Below are 27,479 nucleotides of genomic sequence, written 5' to 3' on the forward strand. Positions count from 1 at the left end.
GTTTTAAAGGCCCATATCCCACCCAACGTCAGGATCCTGCATCTAATGCATTGCCTTCCTGATGAAGGAGGGTAATCTTTGTAAAAATTACACCCTCCCTCAAGACCATTTGTCTTTTCACAGAAAATTCATCTACCTCACTGCTGAAATTGTCCTGGAAAGGTAGAACGGAATATTTGGAGAACTGGGAGCTTTGCTGAAGAAACCAAGGGGAAGGCAGACAAAAGGATCTGAGTCCTTTGGTCAGGAAGAGATTGACCCCTAATGGTACTTGGCTTTTAGGCTCTGCTTAGCTCATTGAAGAGAAAGTCAGAGTAGAGATCAAACTGTACATCACATTATTATATCTGCATATGTATCCTGAGAGGCACGTATATAAACAACTACTTATCTATTTCCTGTTTTTGCACATGTTGCTAATTTTCACTGTGCATTATTATTACTTGTTTCTTCGATATGCCAATGTTATTTATTAAAATTCTTTCTTTTCTTTCGCACAGTGAAGATGGATGATTTGCAAGACAGTTAAAGAGAAAGGTTAGGATAATAAGCGTTGATGGGAGAGCAAACATCACCTTCATGAGCTGTTTCCTGTTTTACTAGGATAACTCTCTGGAAGAATCTCAGCTGACGGGTCACCACTAACCTTGCCGGTAGAACTCTTCGCAGACTCTTTCACTCCACTGTTTGCTCATCTCCCAGATTCGACAAGGATTGCAAATGTCTGCACACTTCAATGCGATCTGAAAGAGAACAGGGCAAGGAGAATTTGTCAGTAGATGACCCTTCAGAAGGCTGAAAATGTCCCCAAAGCCAAAGGGATGCCTGGCCGGTAAGGTACCAGGCCCATATTTACTGAGGGCCTTCCCAAAGTGTCCCTCCAGGAAACAGCCCTTATTCATAGGTTTTGTGAACCCTTCATCCAAAACCCCTGCTTTGTAGCAGCCAGAAGGAGAGAAGAACCACAATACAAGAACACAGAACTTCCTGGAGGAGACTGGAGCCTTTTGCTTCACCTTTCTCAGGCAGAGCAAGATTGCAGGGACATGGCCAGGATCAAGGAGAATCATCAGGAATTGATTCTATGTACACCAACTCTATACATTATTTATATTACGTGTGTTTACATTGATGTTCCTATGACTGAACAAAATGAACTCAAACTGCCAGTCAAGATGCCAACGTACCCCAAACTTAGGTGCACAAACTTAGTTTGCATAGCTAACTCCGAGTGGTCTTGACTTACTTTATACACATCTGGATCAGATACTGATTTTTGCTAGCGTGATGATCCTGGAGGTATTACCCTGAGTTCCCAGATAACTTAATTTTCCTGTTTAACAACCACCTGCCAAGAAATCTGCAGTACCAGTTTTGGGGATCATAGAATAGTGGCATGTGTTGTGGCCTCAGACAACGGTGGATCATGCTAAGCTGCAAATTTTGTCATTTGTTTCCTACCTAGTAAGGCTATAAGTACATGTTAGGATGCAGGTTTTCAGGTTGAATCTTGTAGTTATACCATGGCTTAAGTCTCTCAAGCCAAATGTTAGGTTAATTTTTGAGCATTCAGGGACTAGAAGACCAGATTGGAAAGAAAGTAGAGCTGGGAATAGGGTGTTTCTTGGCAAAGATAGAACACTTTGGACAGCTACAAGGGAAACTGAAGACTTGTATGAATCAGCCTCCAGTTCCTCATTAAAGCTGGCCTGTCTAGATGAGTCCAGGGCCTAGGCTTGTAGTCTTTCGTGCCAACAGGGAAGAAGGAAGACAAAGGAAAAGGAAGATTAAGATGGTTTGGAACTGCATTCAGTGATGTAGGCCTTTTAATCTCAGCTGTTCAGGAGGCAGAGGTGGGAGAATCATGGGTTCTAGACCAGCTTGATAAAATTAATAAGACTTTAACTCAGAAATAAGATTTAAAAACAAAAGAACTGGGGATGTTGCTTAAGTGGCCAGTAAATGCAAGGCCTAGATCTCTAGTGTTATTGGCTTAAAAAAATACTGGCTTAGATTCCAGATCAGAATTTTATTTGAGGCCTACACTGCCTGTTTTTCTCCTGACACAAATAGGTTCTTGCCAGAGGAAAACAGAAATTGTTGGGCTTGATCCAATTCAATCTGATTCAGTTCAATTAAACTTAAGTGAACATATCTATTGGTGTTTAAAGCAGTAGGGCTCAGATGAAAATAGGAATTTAAGTAATAAAAAGAAGCAAACAAAATCTACTGAAGTAAATTTTAGGAAAAGGAAAGCTACATGTTTTCCATTTTGGTGGTACTCTAACACAATATATTTATGAGTAACAGAAATAGTTTTGGGCTGCGAAGGTGGCTCAGTGGTAGAGCACTTGCCTTGCATACATGAGGCCTTGGGTTCGATTCCCCAGCACCACATAAGCAAAAAGGAAAAAAGCCGGAAGTGGTGCTGTGGCTCAAGTGGTAGAGCGCTAGCGTTGAGCTGAAGAGCTGAGGGACGGTGCCCAGGCCCAGAGTTCAGGCCCACGACTGGACCCAAAAAACAAACAAACAAACAAAAAACAAATAGTTTTTGAGCCAGGTGCCAGCAGCTCACGCCTGAAATCCTAGCTACTCAGGAGGCTGAGAGCTGAAGACTGCAGTTCCAAGCTACCCGAGGGAAGGAAAGTCTGAGAGACTCTTATCTCCAATTAATCACTGAGAAAGCCTGAAGTGGTACTGAGGCACAAGTGGCAGAGTGCTAGCCTTGGGCAAAAGGAGTACAGGATTAGTGCCCAGGCCTAGAGTTCACGTCCCACGACTGGAAAAGAAAAAAAAAGTTTTTGAAAGACTGCATAGCAATCGTACTGTTCAGTAAATCACAAAGCATTGTAAATACTCGGTCTAGGAGTATAGCTCAGTGGTACAGTACTTGCTTAAGAATGCCAGGCCTTCCTGGGTTTGATCTCTAGTACCATCCATCTTTCCCTTGTCCCCAATAAATACTGATAGACTCTTGTTGTAAGCAAGCAACCTTCCAGTAGGGATTGCTTTGTAGTTACTGATCAAGGAAAAATGAGATAAATGGATGAAAAACCTAGATTTTTTGCTTGCCTGAAAACCATTTAACAATTTTACCATGTGGCAAAGCTTTTAATAAAATAAGTCACTACTCAGTCTTCTGCCATAGACAGACAACTCCTTCTCAAACGTGCTAAAATCATCAATCATGCCCCAAGTGTTTTAACTTAGTAAAGCAAATGGCTTTTTGTTGTTGTTGCTGTTGTTTACCTGAAGCATAAAGTGTCTGTCGTGTGCATCTTCCAGTCTCAAGTCTTTATTGTGGAGGTGAGCTTGCAATCGGGTCAGAAATTCATTCTGCCTGTTGATGTCTGTGGCCAAAATCAGGGAGCCCAGCTGCTGTTCAATATTCTGTCTGCAGCCACAAGAATGAAAGAGAAAAACATACAAAGCCAATCCCTTTGAGGAGGATGATTGATTCTCTCATCACAGGTGGCTTGTCATCTCATTTATGCCTTTGTTTCTGTTTATTACACAGGGTTTTAGTCCCTTACAGCCCAAGAGTGAGTCTCCGCTCTTGGACAGGAGGTGTCGTAGACGTGTATGGAGTTATTGAAGCCTTAGATGAACAAGGCGGTGGAAGTTTACACATCCCCACGGTTACTATGGGGGGAAATTCAACGTCAAATAGGAATGTGTGCAGGACACAAAATGTCATGCAGAATCACAGGAATTTGGGTTGTGCCTTGTGAGAGCTCGTTCAAGAATTCTTTTCATGGAGAGAGGGAAGTAATAGTCATAATAATGATGAGAGTAACAATGACTCACTATGGAGTGGAGAGGTCCAGTAATAGCACAAAATACATAGTCCAGAAAAAGATAATGGGACCAAAAGGGGGAAAAAAGGGTAATCAGACACCATTATCAACTAGTGGGCAAGAGATGTATTAGTCAATTCGAAGTACAGGGGAAATGTCAGATTTTACAAGAATAGCATGTTAGGACTTTATTCATATGTATAAACTAAGTAATAGAAGAAAGGGTTTATAAGTATGTTTAAAATTCACCTCTAAAAATGACATATATGTAAGTAGAATACATAGAACATACATATATAGTTTAGCGAATAAATATAAGCATCCTATAATCACTCTCTGGGTTAAAAGCATTTCCTGCTAGTTCCCCAGAATACTCCCTATTACTTCCCCCATTATATCCTTCTCCCCGCGGTTTGAACAGACTATCCTCTTGCTACTTACAAACATTTTTGCTAGCCAGGGACTGGTAGCTTACACCAGTATTCCTACCTATTCAGGTGGTTAAGACCTGAGAATCATGGTCCAAAGTTCAGAAAAGTTCATGAGACTACTGTCTCTAAATTAACCACCAAAAAGCTAGATGTGGAGTTGTGGCTGAAATGGTGGAGTGTCATCCTTGAGCAAAAATACTAAGAGATAATGCCCAGGCCCTGAGTTCAAGCCCCAGAACTGGCATACACTTAATTTTTCTTTTTATTACCTGTGAATACATACTTAAGCAATACAGTTTTGAGCTTTAAGCTATATGACATGTATTAAACCATGTCTTGTTTCTTTTTTTTAGTATCATACTAAGAAAAATCTATTTGTAGCATTTGTTTTTTGTATATATTTTTTATTGTAAAAATACTGTACAGAGGGGTTACAGTTACATGAGTAAGGTAATAAGTCCATTTCCTATCGAGCATTGTTACCTCTTCCTTTGTTTTTCCCCTACCATCCCTCCCCTCCCCACTTTACCAACTCCTCTCTCCTCTCCTCCCCTCTGAAGTTGTAAAGTTCGTTTTCAACATAGTGTCTTGTACATCTCATTGTTACAATGGGCCAAACTGTTTCTCTAGCTTAAAAATATGTTTTAAAATTCTTTCATGTAGATGAGCAGGCTACAGTTCATTCACTATTATATTGTATTATACTATGACAATATTCTACAATGTCTACTTTTTTTTTTTTTTTTTTTGGTCGGTCATGGGGCTTGAACTCTGGGCTTGGGCGCTGTCCCTGTGCTCTTCAGCTCAAGGCGAGCGCTCTACCGCTTGAGCCACAGCGCCACTTGCGGTTCTCTAGTGGTTTATTGGAGATAAGAATCTCTCGGACTTTCCTGCCTGGGCTGGCTTTGAACCGTGATCCTCATATTTCAGCCTCCTGAGTAGCTAGGATTACAGGCATGAGCCACTGGTGCCCGGCTACAATGTCTACTTTTGATGGTCACTTTATTTGTTTCTAGTTTTTGACTACTATGCAAAATGCCTCATAAATATCTTTACATGCCCCCAGTTATGTATGAGCAGAGTTTGCTCTGAGGTATATGTCCAGGAACAAAATAAATAGATACCAAGGTTCATCTACTCCAATTTAGTAGATATGTTAGTGCAATGCTTTCAGGGAGGTGCTTTAGGAATTAAGATTAAAAGTATTTAATGGCAAAAGTAATATAACCATCAGTTCATCACAGTTAATGTTAGTAAGGATATAATTAGTAAGAATATTTGTTCTATAAACACTTATCGTAGTGTTTATAATAGTGGGTCATTTTAGGAAGGAAAAAGTCACAAAAATTCACAAATAGGTGCTCAATAACTGCTACATTAAAACTGTGAAGCTATTAAACATGATGAAGTACATATTTATTAATCTAAATGTCATGATTTATTATTATATTAACTGACACAACACATGCACACTGTGATCCCAATGGTCACAGAAAAGAAACTGGAAAGACATAGTGGGATTATAGTTTATTTTGTTTTTTTATTATATTTCTCAATAATGTATAAATTTTTCTAAAGTATGAACATATATGTATATAAATACATATATCATGGTCAGAAAATATAATTATTTTAGTTAGGGGAAATGTTTCATGAATCTAATTGAGACAAGTTAAAAAAGTAATATTTCAATATATAACAAATGGTTACTAAGCTAGGCATTAGTGGCTCTTGCCTCTAATTGTAGCTACTCAAGAGGCTGAGATCCAGAAGAGGACAGTTCAAAGTATGTCTGGGTAGCAATGTCTGTGAGACTCTGTCTCCAAAAAAATCAGTAAAAGGTATGGCTGCAGGCATGACTCAGGTGATAGAGTACCAGCTAAATAAACAAGCAAGCAGAGTAAGCACGAAGCTCTGTGTTTAAACCCCACTACTGAAAAAAAAAAAGAAAAAAGCTTACTCTACATAATATACAAAAAAGATCTTAAAAATGCATAATACTGATTAGAAGACAGAAAATGAGCAAACACAAAATTTATTCTTTAAATAACAGTGGCCACTAACTATATGAAAATTTTCAATGTGACTACCTAAAAATGCATAGTAATTGAATTAAAATTCTTTCTGTATAAGATGTGTGTCTATGTGTGTGTGTGTGTGAAAATTGTAAATATCTAAAAATATGAAAAAGGGTAAGCTCAAAGTAGGTGATATGTCATGGGTGTATTTTCTTATAACTCCTTAATGGAAACATTAGATACAGTGCTTTTTGAAAAAAAAACTTGAAAATAATCTGAGCAATAATTTCTATTTACAGATTTGGTTTTAGAAAATATAGTTTGGGGTAGAGATATATGCTTAAAACCATTTGTGGAATGTTATTGTAATGAAAAGATTTATTGACCACCTAGTTTCAAACAATAAACTCCAATTTATGCATAATAATGCCATAGAGCCAATAAAATAATTTTTTTTTTTTTGGTCATAAGGCTTGAACTCTAGGCCTTGGCACTGTCCCTAAGCTCTTCAGCTCAAGGCGAGTGCTCTACCACTTAAGCCATAGCACCACTTCTAGTTTTCTGGTGGTTAATTGGAGATGAGAGTCTCGTAGGATTGAGCTGGCTTTGAACTGCAGTTCTCAGATCTCAGCCTCCTGAGTAGCTAGGATTATAGGCATGAGCCACTGGGTGCCTGGCCAATAAAATACTTTTAACCTAAGTAGCCGATTTAATGGTGTGGAAAAACCTTTATAGTAGTGAATAACATCAGAATACAAACTTTTTTTTTTTTTTTTTTTTTTTGTCAGTTGAAGGGCTTGAACTCAGGGCCTGGGTGTTGTCCCTGAGCTTTTTTGTTCAAGGACAGCACCCTACTACATTGAACCATAGCTCCACTTCCCATTTTCTGGTGATTAACTGGAGATGAGTCTCACAGACATTCTTGCCCAGGCAGGCTGGCTTCGAACTGCGATCCTCAGATCTCAGCCTCTGGAGTTTTACAGGCATGAGGTATCAGCACCTGGCTGCCACAGACTTTTAAATTCCCTCATTTTGCTAAAACATGGTTATATTGAAAATGGCTGAAAGGAATTAGCCAACCAGGTGAACATGAGCTATTCTATTTGTCAGGATTCCACCTTTCCTCTTTGAATCAGATTGAACCACCTGAAACTGCTAATGTTATGCTGTTTTTGGCACTTCAAAAACAGTAACTTCATAGAATTCAACAAATTCTATGTTTCATTTTCTTTTGTTTCTATAGTTAACCTCTCTTGTTTTTCTTTAAATCATAAAATGATTTAAGAGCATGTGTGCATGAGGATAGAAGAATTAATAATGATGATCATGATGATAACCTTTGTTATAAAGTCCTTTCACAATTGTTGTTGAATAATTATTCTTCTAGCAAAAGCAATTTATAACACAATGTCTCAGGAAGACAGTGATATAAATGGTATTTTATTCAAAATCCATATAGATGAGGGAGAGTATCTGAAAGTAAATATGAAGTGATTAACAAGCAGGATTAATGTGGGTGTTCACCTAGGCAATCACCAAGTCTGGTTAAACTTGGATTCTTGCCTCTTTTTCTCCCCTTTTATTCTTTGTCTTCTCCCTTTCCTCCTTTTCATTTTTCTTTATCTCTAATCCCTCTCACCTCCACCCTTCCCCCACCTCTCCTTACTTGATTTTTTGCTCAGCCTTTGTTCTTTATGCATTTCATTCTTTCTGTCTTTGCAGTTCATTATTCTGCTAAAGGACACACATTTTTACACCATGTTGTGAGGGTAAAAAGTTAGGAAAACCGCAAATTCCATATATGGCTGGGTGTTAGGAACCAGCAGGAGATGGTAGAGAGGACCAGGAACAAAGCCACCACCCCAAAGCCTGCTGCCTGGTCTATGGAGAAAACTCACTTGGTCCTTGACTTCAAGTTCAGTGCTTGTCCTTAGGAAGGGTGCAGTGATCTATTTTTGCCCCTCACCTGGCTCCCATGGCTTCTGTACACTTTCATTAAGCAGATGGGAAGCAGAGGTAGCCTTGGGGGACAGTATAGGAAATAGCCTTGAAGTTAGTACAGTTTGATCTACGCACCAAGCTGATTGATAAGACAGTAGACCAGGAAAAGTCATGTATTTTCTCCTATTTAAAAATGTAAGCTGGGGCTAGGAAGGTGGCTCAGTGGTAGAGCGCTTGCCTTGCATGCCTGAGGCCCTGGGTTCGATTCCTCAGCACCACATAAGCAAAAACAAAAAAGCCGGAAGTGGCGCTGTGGCTCAAGTGGTAGAGCGCTAGCCTTGAGCTGAAGAGCTGAGAGATAGTGCCCAGGCCCAGAGTTCAGGCCCCACGACCGGACCCCCCCCCCCCAAAAAAAAAGTAAGCAATGTTAGGCAAGGTAAAGGTGAAAAGATTACTCAATCCAACCAGATCACAAAAGGCATTTTAGAAAAGAACTTCTGAGATTGAAGGTGTGCCTCAAGTGGTAGCGTGTCTATCTATTCAGCTCAAGGCTCTAAGTTCAAGCCTTAGTACTGCAACAGACCAACAAACCAAAAAGAACTTTTGACTGCTACTTTTGCCATGAGTGGCAATTACAAAACACACTTTATTGAACTGGTCTTGAACCTAGCTTGAGAATTCCTGTGTTCTTTCTGGACAAATATTTATTCTTTGGATCTAAACAGGGGGACAGTTTTGCTAACATAAAGGACAGGAATTTGGCAAAGCAGAGTGCTGATGTTGAAGACAGTGGACTCCAAGAGTTGTTTAGTATTCGTTTTCCTGACTTTAGGTCATTCACTGTCTAAGTACACACAGTGTCTGGTTTCTGGATTGCTACCTGACACAGAGTCTCCTGCTAGACAACCAAACGCATGCAGGCAGCGCAGGACCAGGCCTGGTCCCCTGCCACTCAAGCAGGGGGTCTTGGACACCACTTATCTTTACTGAGTGCCCATCAGTTTGCTTTATCTCAGCAACACTTACGTCATTTCCTTTGGCAGGTGAGCCAGAAGCCTTGATTCTCGAAGCATGCCGATAGTAGATCGCCAGTGATGATTCTCCAGCACAGACATATTCTGCAAAGGAAGAAAAGAAACGCACTCATGGAGGGAGGAGCAGATAGTAATCTTGAAAGGCAACACAGTGCCAAGGTGGCCAGCATCTCCTCTTCAGCCAGATTGTAGCTGGTGATACAGAGGCAGACCTGAAAGGAAATCCAAACTGAAAGCCATTCCAGGCCTGTTCTCAGAGTTATGACCAGGCAGGCAGAGTGCGAGAGCCTTGCAGAGGCTCTACTGCCCCGTTGAGTGAGGTCTGTATTTCCAGTACCTTTGTGGGAAGCGTTCCATAGCCTGGTCGGACAACACTAAAGGTAGGAGAGTTTTAAGAGTTTTATGGGAAACACTTGAAGCCAGGTAGTAATGGGATCATGACTGTGGTCATGACGTCAACCAAGATTATCTGACTAAACTGAGCAGAGGCCAGCATTACCACCCCTGGATCGAATCACCTGCACTGAACCTGGACTTTCAACTTTGATTACAACCTCCTGGGGCAGCTCTGACAGTTCAGATTCCTAAGCTTGTGGAGATGAATTCAATGTCCACCAAAGTTTGAGAAGCACCATCATGGAGGCAAAATCTTGGCGTTGAATCCATTAGGTCTATATGTTGGACTCTATAGTGGCTTTCCTTATTTGATTATGTTGGTATTTGTTGCCATGTGGGAACCTCTGCTATGTTCAGTCTCCCCTTTGATGTTGCTGCTATTATAAATATGCTTCCTATCTGGACATTTAACTAGCCCTTTAAATAGTGAGTCTCTCTGACAACCCATTGCATCTTATTTCAGATGAGCAAATATTATGATCTTACTACTGACTTGATATATTTGATATACACACACACACAGAGAAAGAGAGGGAGAGTCAGAGAGAGAGAGAGAGAGAGAGAGAGAGAGAGAGAGAGAGAGAGAGAGAGAGAGAGAGAGAGAGAGAGAGAGGATAGAACTCTCCATTCCAGACATCCTTCTTCTTACCTGTTTTTTTAAATTGTTTGTTTGTCATATTGTTATAAGAGCAGTTATAAATTTACCAAAAATATGAAAAGGTAACATCTTTACAAGTGAGGACGAACTGTATAATTTGATTTAAATGAAGTATCTAGAGTAGTCACAATCAGAGACAAAAAGCAGAAGCATGTTTCCAGCTGGTGTGTGTGTGGGGAGGAATCCTCAGATGAGTAGCTAGGATTACAGGGTGAGCCTGCAAAATAATATGGACATAGGCAGGCACAGGTGATCACACCTGTAATCCTAGCTACTTAGGAGGCTGAGATCTGAAGATGAGAGTTGGAAGCTAGTGCAATTAACAAAGAGAATGTCAGGAGTAGAGTTGGGGCTCAAGTGGTAGAGCCCCAGTAGCAACACACACACACAAACATACACACACACACACACACACACACACACACACACACACACACACACACACAAATGAACACTTAATGGAACCAGAAGTGGCATAAATTACCCTTTCTTAATGCTTCTACTGTATTCAGATCATTCATATAACCTTTACCTTTTTCAGCAAATGAAAAGAGAACCTTCATGAACAACACATCTGGCTTCATACAGGAAAACACCGTCTCAGAAAAACTGTAGCTATTGGTGAATTTTCTCAAAGTGTGCCATGTACATTTTTTTTTTTTTTACCACAAATAGATGGTAAGTCAAACATGAATTAGAAGAATAAAACCAGACAAAGATTTCTCTGCAGGACTTCATTATAATGAATTTTCTGAGTCTGTGCCTCACACCCCTCCCTGTATGGCTATTACTTAGCTCTTTATCTCTCTCATTGCCAAAGAATCATTATTCTTTATTCACAACTTGCCATGTTTGAACCAGTGATGAGATTTTATTACTTTCATCCACTGGTCTATTATCTACTTTTGGGCATGAGCCACACACAACACAAGAGAAAGTTTGTTAGAAATAACATGCTAGACTAATTTGTTTTGATTGTAAAGATTTATGAGTGCAGACAGTGATAGGTTAGTGTGATGTAACAGATGCTCAATCTTGCAGTGACATTCAGTTCAGTTACTTATGAGTTTGCTTGCAAGATTAATTCAAGTAGATGTGAACAAGTGAATGCTCTCATGTGAGTTTTTCAAGGGACCAGAAAACTGTAACAAGACCTGATGATAAATGACACTAGATCCCTGTTGAGTGAAACAAAAATGTCAGGAGGATGGCCTAAAGCATTGTTATTTATGCCAGCCTGACTTAACATCTTCATTAATAATCTTCCTGCAGACAGGACACCAGGGTACTTGGGAAATGTGCTGGTGAGACCATATTTGGAGAGAAGCAGCAGAAAAATGGAAGAAAATGGAAGCTGATACAGAATAAAAGGCAGTGGAATTTAGGATCACAAGAATACCCTATTATAAATGAGTCTTTATGCAAGCAAGTGAGTTTTGGGCAGAGCCATGATGGAAGCAAGGGCGTCCCAGTGGTTTCCAGGGAGAAAGAGAGGAAGGAGGTAGAGGAGGAGCACATCAAATAGGAGCTCTGTTATGACCTCATTTCACTCTCATCCATGCCTTTTCTATTCCTAAATGAGGAGAGCTCAGGTCTCCTAGAGTGGCTACGCAGCTTGGGAAGGGTTGAAGAACATTGTCGACTCAGGTTAGCAGGAATTAAGACTTGTACTTCTTGCCTCTCAAGCATTTCCTCTGTGCTACCACATCAAGGTACAAAGAGTAGGAAATTTATAAGATGAAGATTGCCACAATTAGACTTAGCCCGACCCCCTGCTTTTTAGAGTTGGTATCAGAATTTTAAAAAACATCACTTTAGGGGCTGCGAAGGTGGCTCAGTGGTAGAGTGCTTGCCTCGCTTGTATGAGAGCCCGAGTTCGATTCCTCAGCAACACATAAACAGAGAAAACCAGAAATGGTGCTGTGTCTTAAGTGGTAGAGCGCTAGCCTTGAGCTGAAGAGCTGTGGGACAGTGCCCAGGCCCAGAGTTCAGGCCCCAGAACCCCCAAAAAACATTAATTTAAATTATATTAAATTAAATTTATATTTGTATATTAATTATAGTTACAATATGGGTATTAAAATCTCCCCTTTATGTTTTATTTTTTTATTTATTTTTATTTTTTTATTTTTTTTTGGTCCGGTCATGGGCCTGAACTTTGGGCCTGGGCGCTGTCCCTCAGCTCTTCAGCTCGAGGCTAGCGCTCTACCACTTGAGCCACAGCGCCACTTCCAGCTTTTTTCTTTTTGCTTATGTGGTGCTGAGGAATCGAACCCAGGGCCTCAGGCATGCAAGGCAAGCCCTCTACCACTGAGACACCTTCCCAGCCCTATATTTTATTTTTTTGTGTTAATTTTTTAAATAAAAATTTTTATTATTATTATTATGTCAGTTGTGAGGCTTGAACTCGGGCCTGGGCGCTGTCCCTCAGCTCCTCAGCTCAAGGCTAGCGCTCTACCACTTGAGGCACAGCGCCACTTCCGGATTTCTGGTAGTTTACTGGAGATAAGAGTTTCATGGACTTTCTTGTCCGGGCTGGCTTTGTACAGCAATCTTTAGATCTCAGCTTCCTGAGTAGCTAGGATTACAGGCGTGAGTCACTAGCACCAGCAAAAAATTTTATTATCTTTAAGTAGTTGTACAAAGTGGTTTCAAGTCATCCTCTCAATTTATGAGTACAATGCGTCTGGATCAGTGTCACCCCTTCTATTATTTCCCTCCATCTCTCCCAACCCCACCCATCCCCTCAAGTTACCTGGTTCCATTTTTATATATGCATATTGAATATCATAACTGTATTTGCCTACTCTTCCTCTTGCCATTTGTCTGCTTCCCCATTTTTGTTTTCTAAGATGGACTTATTTTGGTATGCTGTTTATGCTGATCTTGGACTCTTGGACTCAAGCAATTCATCCAACCCCAGCCTTGTGAGTAACTGGGATTGCAGGCATGTGTCACCATAACTGGCTAAATAATTTATTCTTTAAGTCAAAAGTTTTAAATAAAAACTTGAGAGTCCATTATTCATTTTCAGACAACCAGGATCAGGTAAATGACTATAGATGTAATGTTTCAATTAGCATTTGTCATTTGTAAGATGCAAATGAGATCATTATGAAGAATTTAAAATTCATTTCCATTCAATTTTCGAGGTATACTCTTAGTCAGAATATACTATCCAGTATGAGATGTTCACTGAACACCAGACCTGTGCTGAGAATAATCAGGAAATAATTGCAAGTTAGATTGACACATATTGTCATAAGAAAAGTGAGAGAGGCTGTGAAATCATATAGGAAGATAGATTGTGGAGGGAAAGGGGGCTCCCGGGATAAAAAGATGGCCAACTTGAGATCAAAAGGATGAACAAAACTTAAAAAAATAAATGCATTGGGTGGAATCTAAGCACATATAAATGCACTAAATACAGTACTGAATGCACTGAATGTATAAATATACTGAAATACAGTAGATTCAAGGAAGAACTCAAATACTGTAATTCCTTAGAAAGGCAAAATCAGGGCTGGGAATGTGGCTTAGTGGTAGAGTGCTTGCTTAGCATGCATGAAGCCCTGGGTTTGATTCCTCACTACCACATACACAGAAAAAGCTGGAAGTGGTGCTGTGGCTTAAAGGACAGAGTGCTAGCCTTGAGCAAAAGAAACTCAGGGACAGTGCCCAGGCTCTGAGTTCAAGGACTTACAAAAAAAAAAAAAAAGAAAGAAAGAAGGAAAGGAAGGAAGAAAGAAAGGAAGAAAGAGAGAGAAAAAAAGAAAAAGGCAAAGTCAAAGTTCTGCAAAATAAAACACTAGGAAGCAAGTACTAGAAAGGGGTGGGGTTAAAGGGAAAGAGGAGGATAAATGAAGAGGAAGTTAAGAAGAATATCTTCACAGAAAAAAGTCAAGAATCCAATATATATCCTACAAAATTAAGAAGAGTGAAGAAAGGGGTGTGTGGGCAAGGGATGGGCGAGAATGTTGAAAGGCAAGACCTTGATCAAAATGCATTGTATTCATAAGCCACTTTGTTACATGGCAACTCCTCTGTACAACTACTCAAAGATAATTAAAAAGAGAAAAGCGAATCCTAATAAAGGAGGAGCAAGTTATGAGTCTGAGATTATAAGCAACGCACTATGTTGTAGATTATATGTGAACAAAATACACAGCATTTGGGTACCATGGGCAGAAGGAAAAACATCTGTGAATGGTACATGGAGGGACATTTACAACTTCCTTCCCTGGCTTGTTATTATTTTTCATCTATAGAATCGATTACTTTCTAACATAGACTGCCAATTTTACTTTTATTATTCTGTTTTCCCTAGGAGGGGAAGGAGGGATTTTTATTTGTCTTGCTCATCTTCGGGGCTGCCAGCACCTGGCATGCATTAAGCCGTAAACATTTGAGCAATGATAAAGGAATGAGTGATCTGTTTGGGAAACTGAAAGTAGTGTCGACCTGACGATGGATTGGAAAGACTGCGAGGAAAAGCAGGGCTCAGATGAGAACCTAGAGAACGGGGCTGCGCCCACGGCGTTTGGGCTACGTGCTCAATCTTGGGAGCAGTGGGATTGTGAGTAGGAATGCATGTGGTCAGATTGGAGTTTCAGTGCTCTCTCTGGCTGCGCTGCAGAGACAGGGTTCAACCCTGGAAAGGAGGAAGGAGGATGGGAAGCTGCTCTGAATTGGGGTGAGGCAGAGGCTGGGCACAGGCCAGTCTATAGCCTGCCAATTGGCCCAGCCAGTTTCCCTAGCTAGCATAGAGACGGCCCTACGTTCACAGGACGCATCTGGTTTTCACAGTGGCTCAGGCCACTCGGAACTCACCAGAAATGGCCAGAGATAGGACTCTAGGGTGACGTGGTTCCCTTTGAAGTCCCAGCAGGTTTGGGAGGACACCACAGGTTGCCCATCTGTCCACAGGAAAGCATCGCTCAGCAATTTCACATTACCCAGGGGTAAAATGTTCTTGGGTTTCAAACAACACACTTGGAGCAGTTTTAAGAATCAGGGTCAAGTTTAAAGAGGAAATACCCATCTTTGTGGCCACAAGGCTTATTAAAGTTTTAATTTGGAAGAACCCCCCCCCCACACACACACAAATCTTGTCAATTCTAAAGGCAAACCCTTTTCCTTTTTGTATGAATTATGAAGTAAGACCCAAGATAAGAACAAAGCAATTCTTCGGCTGGCTAAGAGAAACACGTCTGACATCTAACAAACCAATCACACAGGTTTTCTGCTTAAGTCAAGAGGTTATCTGTTAAGAAGAATCTAGCATGGCCACTCCCAAACAAGGATCTTTCCTTCTCTTGTTTTGTCAGTACCGGGGTTTTGAACTCAGGGCCTTGCACTGTGGGACCAGAACTCTTACCATATGAGCCATGTTCCTAGCCCTTTTTGCTTTTATTTATTTTTAGATAGAGTCTTGGCCTTTTCCAGTGTCTGGAAGATACTCCAGTGTCTGGAGATAGCCTGATGCTATCTCTGCTGCCTGAGTAGCTGGGATTACAAGAGTGCTTTACCAAACCATGCCTGGTCATGTACAAGGAGCTTTAACTGGTTCCCCACTTCTATTTATTGGACCCCTTCTTTGATTAGAGTGATCTTGATAAACTGAGTCTGTTGCAGATGAGGAGCCAGAAGTTATTGCATCTTTTAAATCCAGAGGATAAAGAAAAACCACAATAGGAATGTGATGGGTGTTTTCATTTTTAATTGCCCCTCAACATTCTGGGACATAATGGATCTTACTGAATTCTCCCCTTACACATCAAGTCATCTTCTTGGTGACACTCCACATCACAGAGGCAGAGAAACATCTTGAATCCTGAACAGACTTTGACCCTTGAAAGACCTATGGCCCTGTCTTGTTTACAGCCTTGTTTGATGATGTCTCTCTTATTTTACCCCAAGATTTTGGCCTCAGAGCAAAGTGTGTGGAATTGTCACTTGCTGCCCCCATGGCAGGCCTGGGTTTAGATCACTTCATGAACTGAAAATCAAACCCAAGGCTCCCTTCTCAGATTTGACTACTATTTTGGTATTACACCTTCCATTCTGTAGAAGAGATGAGCTTGTGCAATTTGATGATCACAGGACTATACAGAAGAGGCATTCCTCTTGCTTCTGCTTGTGTGTGTGACTCAGTCATGTAGAAAAGAAAGGGTTAAAAATGCTGACTCCTCTAAGTGCCTGAAGGTAATTTTAAAGAAAAAAATGGTAATTTTTTTCCCAGTGCTGGGGAGTGAACCCAGGGCTTCATGCATGCTGGGTAAGTGTAATATCACTTGAGCCATATCCCTGGGCCTTTTGTTTATTTTTGAGATAGGGTCTTCCCAATTTTTCCTGTGAACCTCCTTCTTCCACCTCCCAAGTAGCTGAGATTACAAGTGTACTAGCATGTCCATCTTAGAAAAATGATATAAACTTCTGCAAGACATCATAGAATGTCATATGTATAATTCTTTATGGAATAATTTTTATTCATTATGTGATTAATGTAGTATGACCTATGTCTAGTTCATATATAGTTGGACTCTATCAAAAGCAATTGAAATTCAAATTGAAATGAAAGTGTATGATTTTATGCTTACTTTGTGTGTGAGCGTGTGAGCGTGTGTGTGTGAGCGTGTGTGTGTGTGTGTGTGTGTGTGTGTGTGTGTGTGTGTGTGTGTGTGTGTGTGTGTGTGTGTAGTGGGAGGGGGAATGCAAGGAAGGCTGATACATCGTAAGAATTCTCAAATGTTCCTTCTGTTTTGGTGTACCTTGAGACTTGGCTGGATTCCAGTCTGATGAGCAAAGTGTCAGGTGGAAATATCTGCGGGGCCTTCAGGCTGAACTTGGTTGGCAGTTCAGCTTGGGCCAGACAGCAGACATGAGAAGGTGGCCTTTGACCTGACCTTCACTCCCGGTGCACTGGCTCCCTCTTTATCTCAGGGCAGAAACACATGTGCACATTATGTAATGATCCTATTTATCCGAAATAAAAGAGCACAGCCAACAGGAGGGAGAGGAAGCTCTGTTGCATTTTATCTCATTTATAGTAAGCTGGCTTGCAGTGCAGTCACGCACAGGGCGTCCTCAAAGCCCCAGAATTCCTGGAACATCCTCCCGAGGGTATACTTGTTGATTGTTGGGCATGTGAGTATATAATTTTTGTGCATGTATGTACACATGTTTATTTCACTTGTTACCATGGTTCTTCTGATTTCCTGAATCTGAAATTCCCTTGAAAACGTGACAATAGATTCTTTTTCCTAAGAAAATGTGTATATAGGTACAGCCTGTAATTTGCACATGGTTTCCGGAAAGTCCAGTTATGTCTCAAATAACAAGCCCTTGATCACCCTTGTAGTTAAAAGGCTACATTGTTAAAGATTTGAAAATAGCATATGTCACTCATGACTTATTCAGTGGATGGCTTTTTGTCTTAGATCAAAAACCGGAAGGATTATGCCTTTTTTTTTTCCTACACTTAACACAGAGTGATTTGTACAGGTCATGTCCTGTACAAGACATTTGCAATTTCTACTAGAAACACAATATACACCTAACAATAACATGTCCAGGACACCATTCTAAGAGCAGGGGACTTGCTGGCAGAGCCATTCCATCTCACCTACTAAAAAGTGTACATATTAAGCTGAAAGGAGTAAGGCAGATGCTGGCCCTAATGTCCACTTTTCATCTTTGTTATTTAAAATAGTACTCACACTTGAAGGCTCCATTTAAATTATTCTTCCTCCATCACCTACCTTCTCTAACTCATCTGCAGGACAATTTCCCTCTCCTCTCTGTCTTCCCATCACGACTCTTTACAGCCATATACTTTAAAGTGTTTATCGAAGTCTGTAATGCTCTTCTCCCCCTCTCTAGAAGGAGGACTTGGAGGACAGTACTTAGCTTCTTGCACGTAGTAGGTCATCAGTATGAGTAGCATAGGCAGTGTGTATAGTTCTTACACACTTTAGCTCTGTAGATAAAAGATTTTAATTCTAATTCCAGTTTTTCCATTAATTAGCTGTTTAATCAGGAGGAGTATTTGAAATTTTCCAGTATGAAATTACCTGCTTTCTGAAGAACAGGCATGTTAATAATACCACTTCACTGGGCTACTGTGGAGCTTAAGCATGATAATACATAGAATGTACTTAGCACAGTGTTTGGGTCATAATAAGTGTTGAATAAAGATTAGTTATATTATTTACTGAACAGGATTTTACAATTATTTTTATTTATTTATTATTTTTTTTTGCCAGTACTGGGGCTTGAACTCAGAGCCTGGGCACTGTCCCTGAGCTTCTTTTGCTCAAGGCTAGCACTATCTTTCTTGAGCCACCGTGCCACTTCCAGCTTTTTCTGTGTATGTGGTGCTGAGGAATCGAACCCAGGGCTTCCTGCATGCAAGGTGCATGCTCCACCACTGAGCCACCTTTCCAGCCATTTATTTATTTTTTCTGCTAATGTGGTGCTGATGAATTGAATCCAGGGCCTTATGCATGCAAGGCAAGCGCTCTACCATTGAGCTACCTTCCCAGACCCCTTTATTTATTTTTGACTGGTCATTTCCTTGGTGTTTTTCCAGCCAGATTTTTTTAAAATAAGGAATTATCCTTATCTATTTTGAATTCCATAAAGTGAGTAAAGAACAATTACAGTCAGCCATAAGGTATAAATTATTGGATGAAATTGAAGATTTTATATTTTTTTCAGATTTTTAAAAATAATTTTTACTTTCAATATGTAGAATATCAATTTTGCTTATTTTCAGCTTTTTAAAATTAAATCTATTTTAAAAATTATCATTAAGTAGCTGTACAAGAGGTTTCAGTTTATCATATCAGTTCATGAGTACAGTGCACCTTGATCAGTTTCATCCCTTCCATCTATCTCAATTCCCCCCACCCCAATCCCCTAACGTTACTAGATGCCATTTTCACGTAAGTTTGAGCTTTTATTCTAGTGGCTTTAGGATACTGGGTGTGTGTTTGTGATATTGATTTGTTTTGATTTTGATCCTTAAAATTGGAAGACAGCTTCCAAGAGATCGTAAGACCAACTGAGTAGGTGGCTGACAAAGATAATATCTTGAGCGTTGATTTTGAGCCTAGTATTCCAATTTCTCCATTGCCATATCTTTCTCTTTCCTATTTGGGGCCAGGCTAACAGTTCAGATGATATATTTCCTCTGGGAAAAAAATAGCTCGTTTTATTGTAGTAACTAGCATTTTTTCTCATTTAAAAAATAGCTCAAGGGCTGGGAAGGTGGCTCAGTGGTAGAGGGCTTGCCTTTCATGCCTGAGGCCCTGGATTCGATTCCTCAGCCCCACATAAGCAAAAAGAAAAAAGCCGGAAGTGGCGCTGTGGCTCAAGTGGTAGAGCGCTAGCCTTGAGCTGAAGAGCTGAGGGACAGCGCCCAGGCCCAGAGTTTAGGCCCCATGACCATACCCAAAAAACAAAACAAAAAAAAAAGCTCAAGTATTTGCTCTTTAAAGAGTAAAAAAAATCTATCTATAGATGTACCTTTATTTAACTCCTCAAACCTTTTTCAAACTGGAATTAAGTGTATCTGGATTTTGCTAATTTGACATTTGAGTTTGACCAGATGTTTAATAACAGAGATTGTTTTGTTGATTTTTGTACCTATACATCTTTGTATATCATTCGATGTAGGCAGTGAATAGCAGCTGATTAAAAACATATAAGATCATATGTTGCAAAATTTGTAGAAGCTGGTTATATTGGAATGCTTATTTTTAGAAAAGAGATTAAATTCGCTGAAAAATATCTGAACTTAAAATTGAGTAAGGAATTCCTTGGAGACTGTTATTCTAAACCATGAGAGAGTAGGATCAGGGATCATGTTTGATTTAGGACAATTTCAAACCTACTTTGGAATAAGTTGCTTGCTTATTTATTTATTTTTGCCAGTCGTGGGGCCTGAACTCGGAGCCTGGACGCTGTCCCTCAGCTCTTCAGCTCAAAGTTAGTGCTCTACCATATGAGCCACAGAGCCACTTCTGGTCTTTACTGTTTATGTGGTGCTGAGGAATTGAACTCAGGGGCTCATGCATGCAAGGCAAGCACTCTACCACTGAGTCACCTTCCTAGCCCTAATTTGCATTTTTGATACCCTTGCACATAAGTTTAATCTTCTTTGAAGGATAAGCTGGATCCATGGGTTTCAAACCCATGTTCTTTGGATGTGATCTGCATATCCAACATGAAGTTATCTGCACTGGCAGAATCCAGACTGGAACCCTGGACCTCGTGCAATTGACTCTACAGGATCTGATGGCATGCTGGGCTTCCTTACCTGATACAGGTTGGCAAGGTGATGGTTAGTTTTGATCAAAAATGGCTGGTTCACCCCTGGGTGGTCAACATCATGAGTTGCTGCAGCCAGTAGTCCGAGCATGATGTCCAGAGGAGTAAGGAAGCTGGCCAGCTGTCAAAAAATAAAAATAAAATTTGGGGATTGATGAGTGTGCTTCCATAAGTGGTGACATTTGTTCTGGCTAAATCAATCACAATGAAGTGTTCTTCGGGCCTATCAGCCAGACCTCTCCTCTGAGATATTCATCGAGGTGATATCCACATAGAACTGTAAGGACCAAAGAAAAGGCTCTGTGGAAAGTAACTGCACAAGGTGAAATTGTGCAGATTGTTCCAGTGCCTGCTTTTGACTGCCACTCAATTTTGTTTTGTCGCAACAGCATGGCTTGTTGGCAAACTGCTACTTGGTGGGCAAGGAGAAGGCAGGAATTAACATCAGCCTTGTTCCTAAAGTTGTAAATCAAGGAAAATGTTGAAGCCCAAGTAATAGACACATTTGAGGAATTACTTGTGTATTTCAACTCCTGTATCTTTTCCACTTCCTTGAAAGAAGTGGGCCGAAATGTCAGTTTTTTGTGTGCTGCTTTTATGTGCAATAAATAGTTGGGGGAGGGGACAGGATCATTAATTTGTTGGTTAGCCAGGAAAACAAGCAGAAAAATGGGAAGCACACACAATTAACTATGTGATATATTGCAATTTTTGGACTAAAAAGAGATTAAAAAGTAAAACCATTAATGCCTTTGGGATATTGGAGAGGGATGAAGCATCTACTTTATCTACTCATCATTGTCCCAGAGTCTACCTACTTGACATCTGTATTTTTAGTGGTTGTTGTGAAACATCGGTAAATTTAATGGCTTGTTAAAATTGATCAAAATAAGGGAGTCTTAGACTATATCATTTCCCCCCAAAATCTTAAGAAAGCTTACACTGTACATTCTACCAAACACCCAATTCATTCTGCAGCAAAGAATTGCCTAGATTGTTAATAATAGGCATTACCATTTTGTTTTTATTTTCTAACTTTCGATTGGTTTATTGAATCAAAGTTGGCTTGCTAAGACAATTTTGAATCAGGATTTCTCGTTAGCTCAGTACAGATGGAGCTTTAACCTTGAGGAATTCTGAGGCTATTTGTTGGTCAAAAGCTAGAAAGTAGGAAGTTTTTCCTAGTAAAGCTCAGTGCCAGTGCTATTTGTGACAAAAGAGCTGGTCTCTGGAGCCGCTGAAGATGTCTCGGAAGATTTGTCTGTCCATAGAGAGGGTTGCTTTTTTTTTTTTTGGGGTCCGGTTGTGGGGCCTGAACTCTGGGCCTGGGCACTGTTCCTCAGCTCTTCAGCTCAAGGCTAGCGCTCTACCACTTGAGCCACAGTGCCACTTCCGGCTTTTTTCTTTTTGCTTTTGTGGTGCTGAGGAATCGAACCCAGGGCCTCAGGCATGCAAGACAAGTGCTCTACCACTGAGCCACCTTCCCAGCCGGAGGGTTGCTTTTTGTCCTTATGCTGCCTTGAAAATAAATATGGTATGAGACGGGCATTGGTGGTGTATGCCTGTATTACTAGTTATTCAGGAAGCTGAGATCTGAGACTCCCAGTTCAAAGCCAGCCCAGGCAGGGAAGTCTGTGACATTCTTATCTTCAATTAAGTGGGAAGTGGAGCTGTGGTTCAAGTGGTAGAGTGCCAACCTTGGAGTGAAAAAGCTCAGGGACAGGAAACACCCAGTCCCTGAGTTTAATCCACGCAATGGGCACAAAAAGCAAGAAACACATAAAAATAAAAAAAAAATACAGTATGAAAGGGAACGTCAGCAAACCCGCATTCTTTTCCATGCATCTATTATCTCAGAGCTGACACGGAAAGTTCAAAAGCAATGATTTGCATGCCTTGTTGTAAATGACTACTAACAGAGTTGTTCAGCTACATTGTGTAACGTGGAGCGAGGGAGTTAGTGGCTGAGGAGGAGGGGGATGGCTGGTGCGTGCTTTACCTTTGGCTCCCTCAGGTAGCAGTGCATGGCTTGAGTGACATCAGCTGCATGAACAGCGTTGTGATATGGATTTTGACCATGGTAGTCTTCTTGAACCATGACTAGGAGGCAAGCAGATAACTCAGTCAGTTAAAATCTTATGAGAAGGGCATAGTAGGTCAGACTTTTTGAAGGTGCTTTTTGCTGAAAAATATCATTGACCCCACCAATGTATAGCCGGTGGATCCTTGGAAGGCCATTCACAGTTTTGGCTCTTCTGCTAAGTTATCTGTAGTGAGGAAGAGAAGGAGAGATAAGCAGAGAAAAGCTAAAAGGAATTAGGAAGCCTTTGGGATGTTCCAGCTCCCTCACAAATCATTCTTTTCTGGCATTCCTGAAGGCTCTCAATCATAGGAATAATAAACATGTAGAAAAAAAGAGACAATATTACTTTACAACATAGTTTAATTATTCAACGGTGCTGCCATATGGCTTAGGAATACTAAGTCATAGATGAAGCTTCCATTCAAAATCTCGGGAGGATCAGGCTCCTCTTCTCCAGGGACTGGATTATCTCTTGACAGTATTAACAAATACTTATCCAAACAAATTTGGATTATCTTCAGCTTGGACCGACCTGAGGCCTCTTTGGCTTTGTCTACCTTATTCAAGGTATCATTTTTCATGCCCCTCCACTGTAACCCAAGACTTAGAGTACTCTTAAGCTCAAATAATAAAACAGTCCTAGATTGTGCTGGTCATTCATTTTTTTGAGACTATTTTCACATGTTCTCAGGGCACAAACATGTGTCCAAAGAATCTTTACAAATCATAACTATGTGGACCTATTCATGGTCATTATTTTGCTCATGTAATTGAAATACTATCAGCCATGGGAAGAAGCCATGTTGAGGCTAGATCCAAATATTTCTGTTGTGCTTCATATACTTTTTTCTCAGTGTGTAGGCCCATAGTTCAAGGCCTAGGCATGGCAAAAAAAAAATTAAGGTAAGATCATTTAAGATTTGAGGCCTTGGCTGGGAAGGTGGCTCAGTGGTAGAGCACTTGCCTTGCATGCATGAGGCCCTGGGTTCGATTCCTCAGCCCACATAAGCAAAAAGAAAAAAGCCGGAAGTGGCGCTGTGGCTCAAGTGGTAGAGTGCTAGCCTTGAGCTGAAGAGCTGAGGGACAGTGCCTAGGCCCAGAGTTCAGGCCCCACGACCGGACCCCCCCCCCCAAAAAAAAGATTTGAGGTCTTTATCTACCATGCTGCTGTTCTCCATGCTTCATATCAAAGACTATTGTGTTCTGCCAGTTTTCACAAGACTGAAGTAGAAATCTGGAAAAATAGACTTACCTAAAAATCTATGCAAGGTCACCATATCCAGCTTGAAATGGTGAATGAGTCCATGGGTGTTGAAGAGGTGGCACAGCAGTGTTACCAGGCTGTTTCCTAGAGAAAAGCAGTCACCTGTTTTGACTTATTTTGTCACCATTAAAGTATCAAGACTAAAATAAGATCTAGTCTCTGTGATAATATCCTCTGATTGGATAATTTTTCTTCCTTCGTATTTGAAATGATTCACACATAGAGGATATTATCACTAGGATCTGGTCCTAGGTTTGTCTTATTGTAGAAAAAGATGAGGCTTTCTCCCTATGCCAGAGGGCATAAAAAAGTTAAAAGGAGCTTGCCTACTGACATATGAAGAACACTCAGTATATGGGAATATATAAGCATGTTCTTTTAAACCACAGTTATAACCACTTGAAATGTGCCGTAAGTCACTTCCTGCTGACTGTGACATTTAGTAGGGTATCCAAAGAAATGTATTGATTAACAGTGATAGGCTATTTATTCTTATTCCTATGAAAAATATTGACTAAGAGGCAATTTGACTAGGAGGTATTTTAGAACTCAAGCAAGGAGAGATGAAAGCTATAACTGCATGTAAGCATTTAAGACATATTGTTAATTTAACAATAATAATTTTGAATATGAAAAGGATTGTAGAGTTTAAGACTTTGAAATGGGCCAAGAAGATGCCTGAGTTTAGTGAATGAAAAACTACTTGCTGTCTAAACATGTATTTCTGGTATTCATAATTTGCCTGTTTCATTGTGTTTGAATTATTTCACAAGTCTCAATTTAGAGTTAGTTTAATTAATCAACTGCAAATGATTCTTGTTTATGGACTGCTGAATGAACTTAGTCTGCTAGCAATAGATTTCATTTCTCCCTCCCAGTTTTGCAGCTAATTAGGAACTCATTTCTTTGTTTATTTTTTTTATTAAAAATTGTTATTATAAAGGTAATGTACAGAGGGGTTACAGTTATGCAAGTCAAGTAAAGAGCACATTCTTTTAGGACAATGTTATCCCCTTCCCTCTCTCTCTCCCAGTTTTTCCCTCTCATTCTGACCCATAAGTTGTATAGTTCATTTTCAACAGTGTCCAGCGAGTACCATTGCTGCATCTGTTTACCCTCTGTCCCTCCATTTCTGTGCCTCTATTACTCTCCCAAAGACAGATAAATGAACAAACAAGACAAAAAGAAAAGAAAACAAAAACAGCAACAAAGATTTAAAAAACCTCTCATTTCCATTTCCTGGAGTTCATTTCAATAACTATTATTTTATATGATCAGCTGCACATAGATGTTGCACCTTTGTGTTCCTCTCCTAAGAGTACCCTCCTGTGATCTCACTGTGAGTGAATGCCTAGAGTCCTGTATAATTCATCAAGTCCTCATGTATTTTAGATCTAGCTTCTGCATATGAGAGAAAACATGTGCTATTTGTGTCTGCACTTTGCTTACCTCACTTAACATGATTTGTTCTGTGTCCATCCATTTCCCTGAAAATGATATAATCTTATTCTTTCTAGAAACTCATTTCTTACTGCATGTGTGCATGTGATTCATCAAAGTCTCCTTTTGAACTAGTTGTAGCATCTTATTGGACCTCAAATGTACTGAGTTAAACTAAATATTTATCATGTTCACTTTACTTTCGATGATAGTCATGACGACATAATTTTTTAATTAGCACTATTAAACAAGTTCTTTTATTCGCAGTTACTTTCATTTACCAGTTTCTCCATTAATTTGAGCAAAGTAAAATGCAATCTTAGGGGATCCATCCATATCTGGTCAAGTTATAAAGTTATATTTCCACGGAGTAAAGTCACATTTCATGATTCTAGGCTATATCCTTTTGACTGCACAGTCTCAAGTCATCTATAATGACTTAATGTAAAAAATAACACCAAACATGATGGTAGATGACAGGAGAGAGTAACACCAGCACCAAATATGAGGTCCTTCATAGGTTTCTTAAGCTTGCCTAGGCTTGTTTAGTGGCCAGATGAAAATACAATAATAGTGTATTATTATTATTTTTTTGGGTCCGGTCATGGGGCCTGAACTCTGGGCCTGGGCAATGTCCCTCAGCTCTTCAGCTCAAGGCTAGCGCTCTACTACTTGAGCCACAGTGCCACTTCCGGCTTTTTTCTTTTTGGTTATGTGGTGCTGAGGAATCGAACCCAGGGCCTCAGGCATGCAAGGCAAGCGCTCTATCACTGAGCCACATTCCTAGCCCCTATTGTATTATTTTTGATAAAGAAGATTTTTAGAGGCACAGAACCTTAAAGCAAAACTCATGAGTATTCCCTTTTCTCTTTGGCTACGTGTAAGCATTTGCACTTTCTCCTTAGCAGTCTTTTTGCTTGTGGTGATTGCAAATTTATCTGAGCAACACCTGCAATATGTGGACTGAGCTCACTAAAAAAAATTGCACAAGGACCCTGCCTTGTAAAAGTTAGGACTAGACTGAAGTGCTCTTGTGTTTTTAGCTTTCCAGTAGCAATAGACGTGTCCCTTTAGAATGTAACATAAGTATTCTTCAAGGAAAGGAAGGTGATCTGCCAGTTCCTAATTCTTTTTAGGAATTCATCATAGTCAGGAGGAAACTACCTTGATTCTAAAGTCAAACTCTTAAGGTCTTATTCTTGGTCTGAATTAACTTTTCTTCATCCTGGTCTTTCTTGAGAGGTGCAGGTTTACAAAAATGGGTAAAGAAGAAAAAAAGAACAGTAGTGTTTAAAAATAAACTTTAAAAAATGCAATGATTTCCCCTTTATCACGTGCATTTTGGTGACACTTCTTCTGGGTAACTTACCATTTGTCAAACGATCAAACAAGAAAATGTCAAAATCCCACATTCCCACTTTGGAGAGCATGTGCTGCAAAGGCAAACAGAAAATAGCGCCACATGAATCACGTCTGACTCAAACATTTACTTTTAAACAATTAAACAATTAAAAGGTTAGGTATAGAGCAGATGGCTCTCGCTACAACAGGTTTGGAGTAAACCAAATCTTACTTTACTCACTAATACCTATTCAGGAGACAGGCTGGTTCAATGTCACCCACAACTCTTTCTGGCTACAGGTCCTTGTACACATTCTTTAACTTCTCAGAACCTCAGTTTCCTCATCTGGAAAATAGGTTGCTAATCCTTCAGCAAGCTGCTGTGAGGAGGACACTGTTAATGGTATGGTGAGAGTGCACATAAAGTGTTTGGAGCAGGCTTATCCTCAGTCACATTGAAGCTTGGTAAAGTATGCCATAGACTATATTTTAGGGAGGAAGTTTGCAGCACATTCTTTGAAAAATGAAGTGAAAACCATTGGCTCAGTGTGGGCTGAATGTAAAATTAACCACTGCACAGGAAACTGAAGAGTAGGTAATTGAAAATATTGGATAATTTAAAGGCCTATTGTGTAATGCAGACTTATTCTGTTTTCCTTTTTGAAAAAACACACCTTGGCTAGCATTAGACGGTGACATAAAAGTTACAGTAGTTGATCCGACTCCTCCTCAGCAACATTTCTA

At 40.1% G+C, this 27,479-nt stretch overlaps 1 protein-coding gene across 3 annotated transcripts in view; it reads right to left on the reverse strand.

The window, feature by feature from the left end:
• Pde7b (phosphodiesterase 7B) overlaps positions 1 to 27,479 on the reverse strand; it is a 308,541-nt gene that overhangs the window by 11,007 nt on the left and 270,055 nt on the right. For all 3 annotated transcript variants that reach the window (XM_070010918.1, XM_070010919.1, XM_070010920.1), the window contains 7 exons: positions 26,764 to 26,827; positions 23,943 to 24,038; positions 22,607 to 22,707; positions 20,597 to 20,728; positions 9,214 to 9,305; positions 3,250 to 3,394; positions 647 to 743 (listed from right to left, as the gene is read on the reverse strand). In XM_070010918.1, the coding sequence (XP_069867019.1) occupies positions 647 to 743; positions 3,250 to 3,394; positions 9,214 to 9,305; positions 20,597 to 20,728; positions 22,607 to 22,707; positions 23,943 to 24,038; positions 26,764 to 26,827 (727 nt within the window). The remainder of the gene's footprint in view (positions 1 to 646; positions 744 to 3,249; positions 3,395 to 9,213; positions 9,306 to 20,596; positions 20,729 to 22,606; positions 22,708 to 23,942; positions 24,039 to 26,763; positions 26,828 to 27,479) is intronic.

Source organism: Dipodomys merriami, unplaced genomic scaffold (genome assembly GCF_024711535.1).
Source record: "Dipodomys merriami isolate MVZ:Mamm:240054 unplaced genomic scaffold, mDipMer1.0.p SCAF_8, whole genome shotgun sequence".
NCBI lineage: Eukaryota > Metazoa > Chordata > Mammalia > Rodentia > Heteromyidae > Dipodomys > Dipodomys merriami.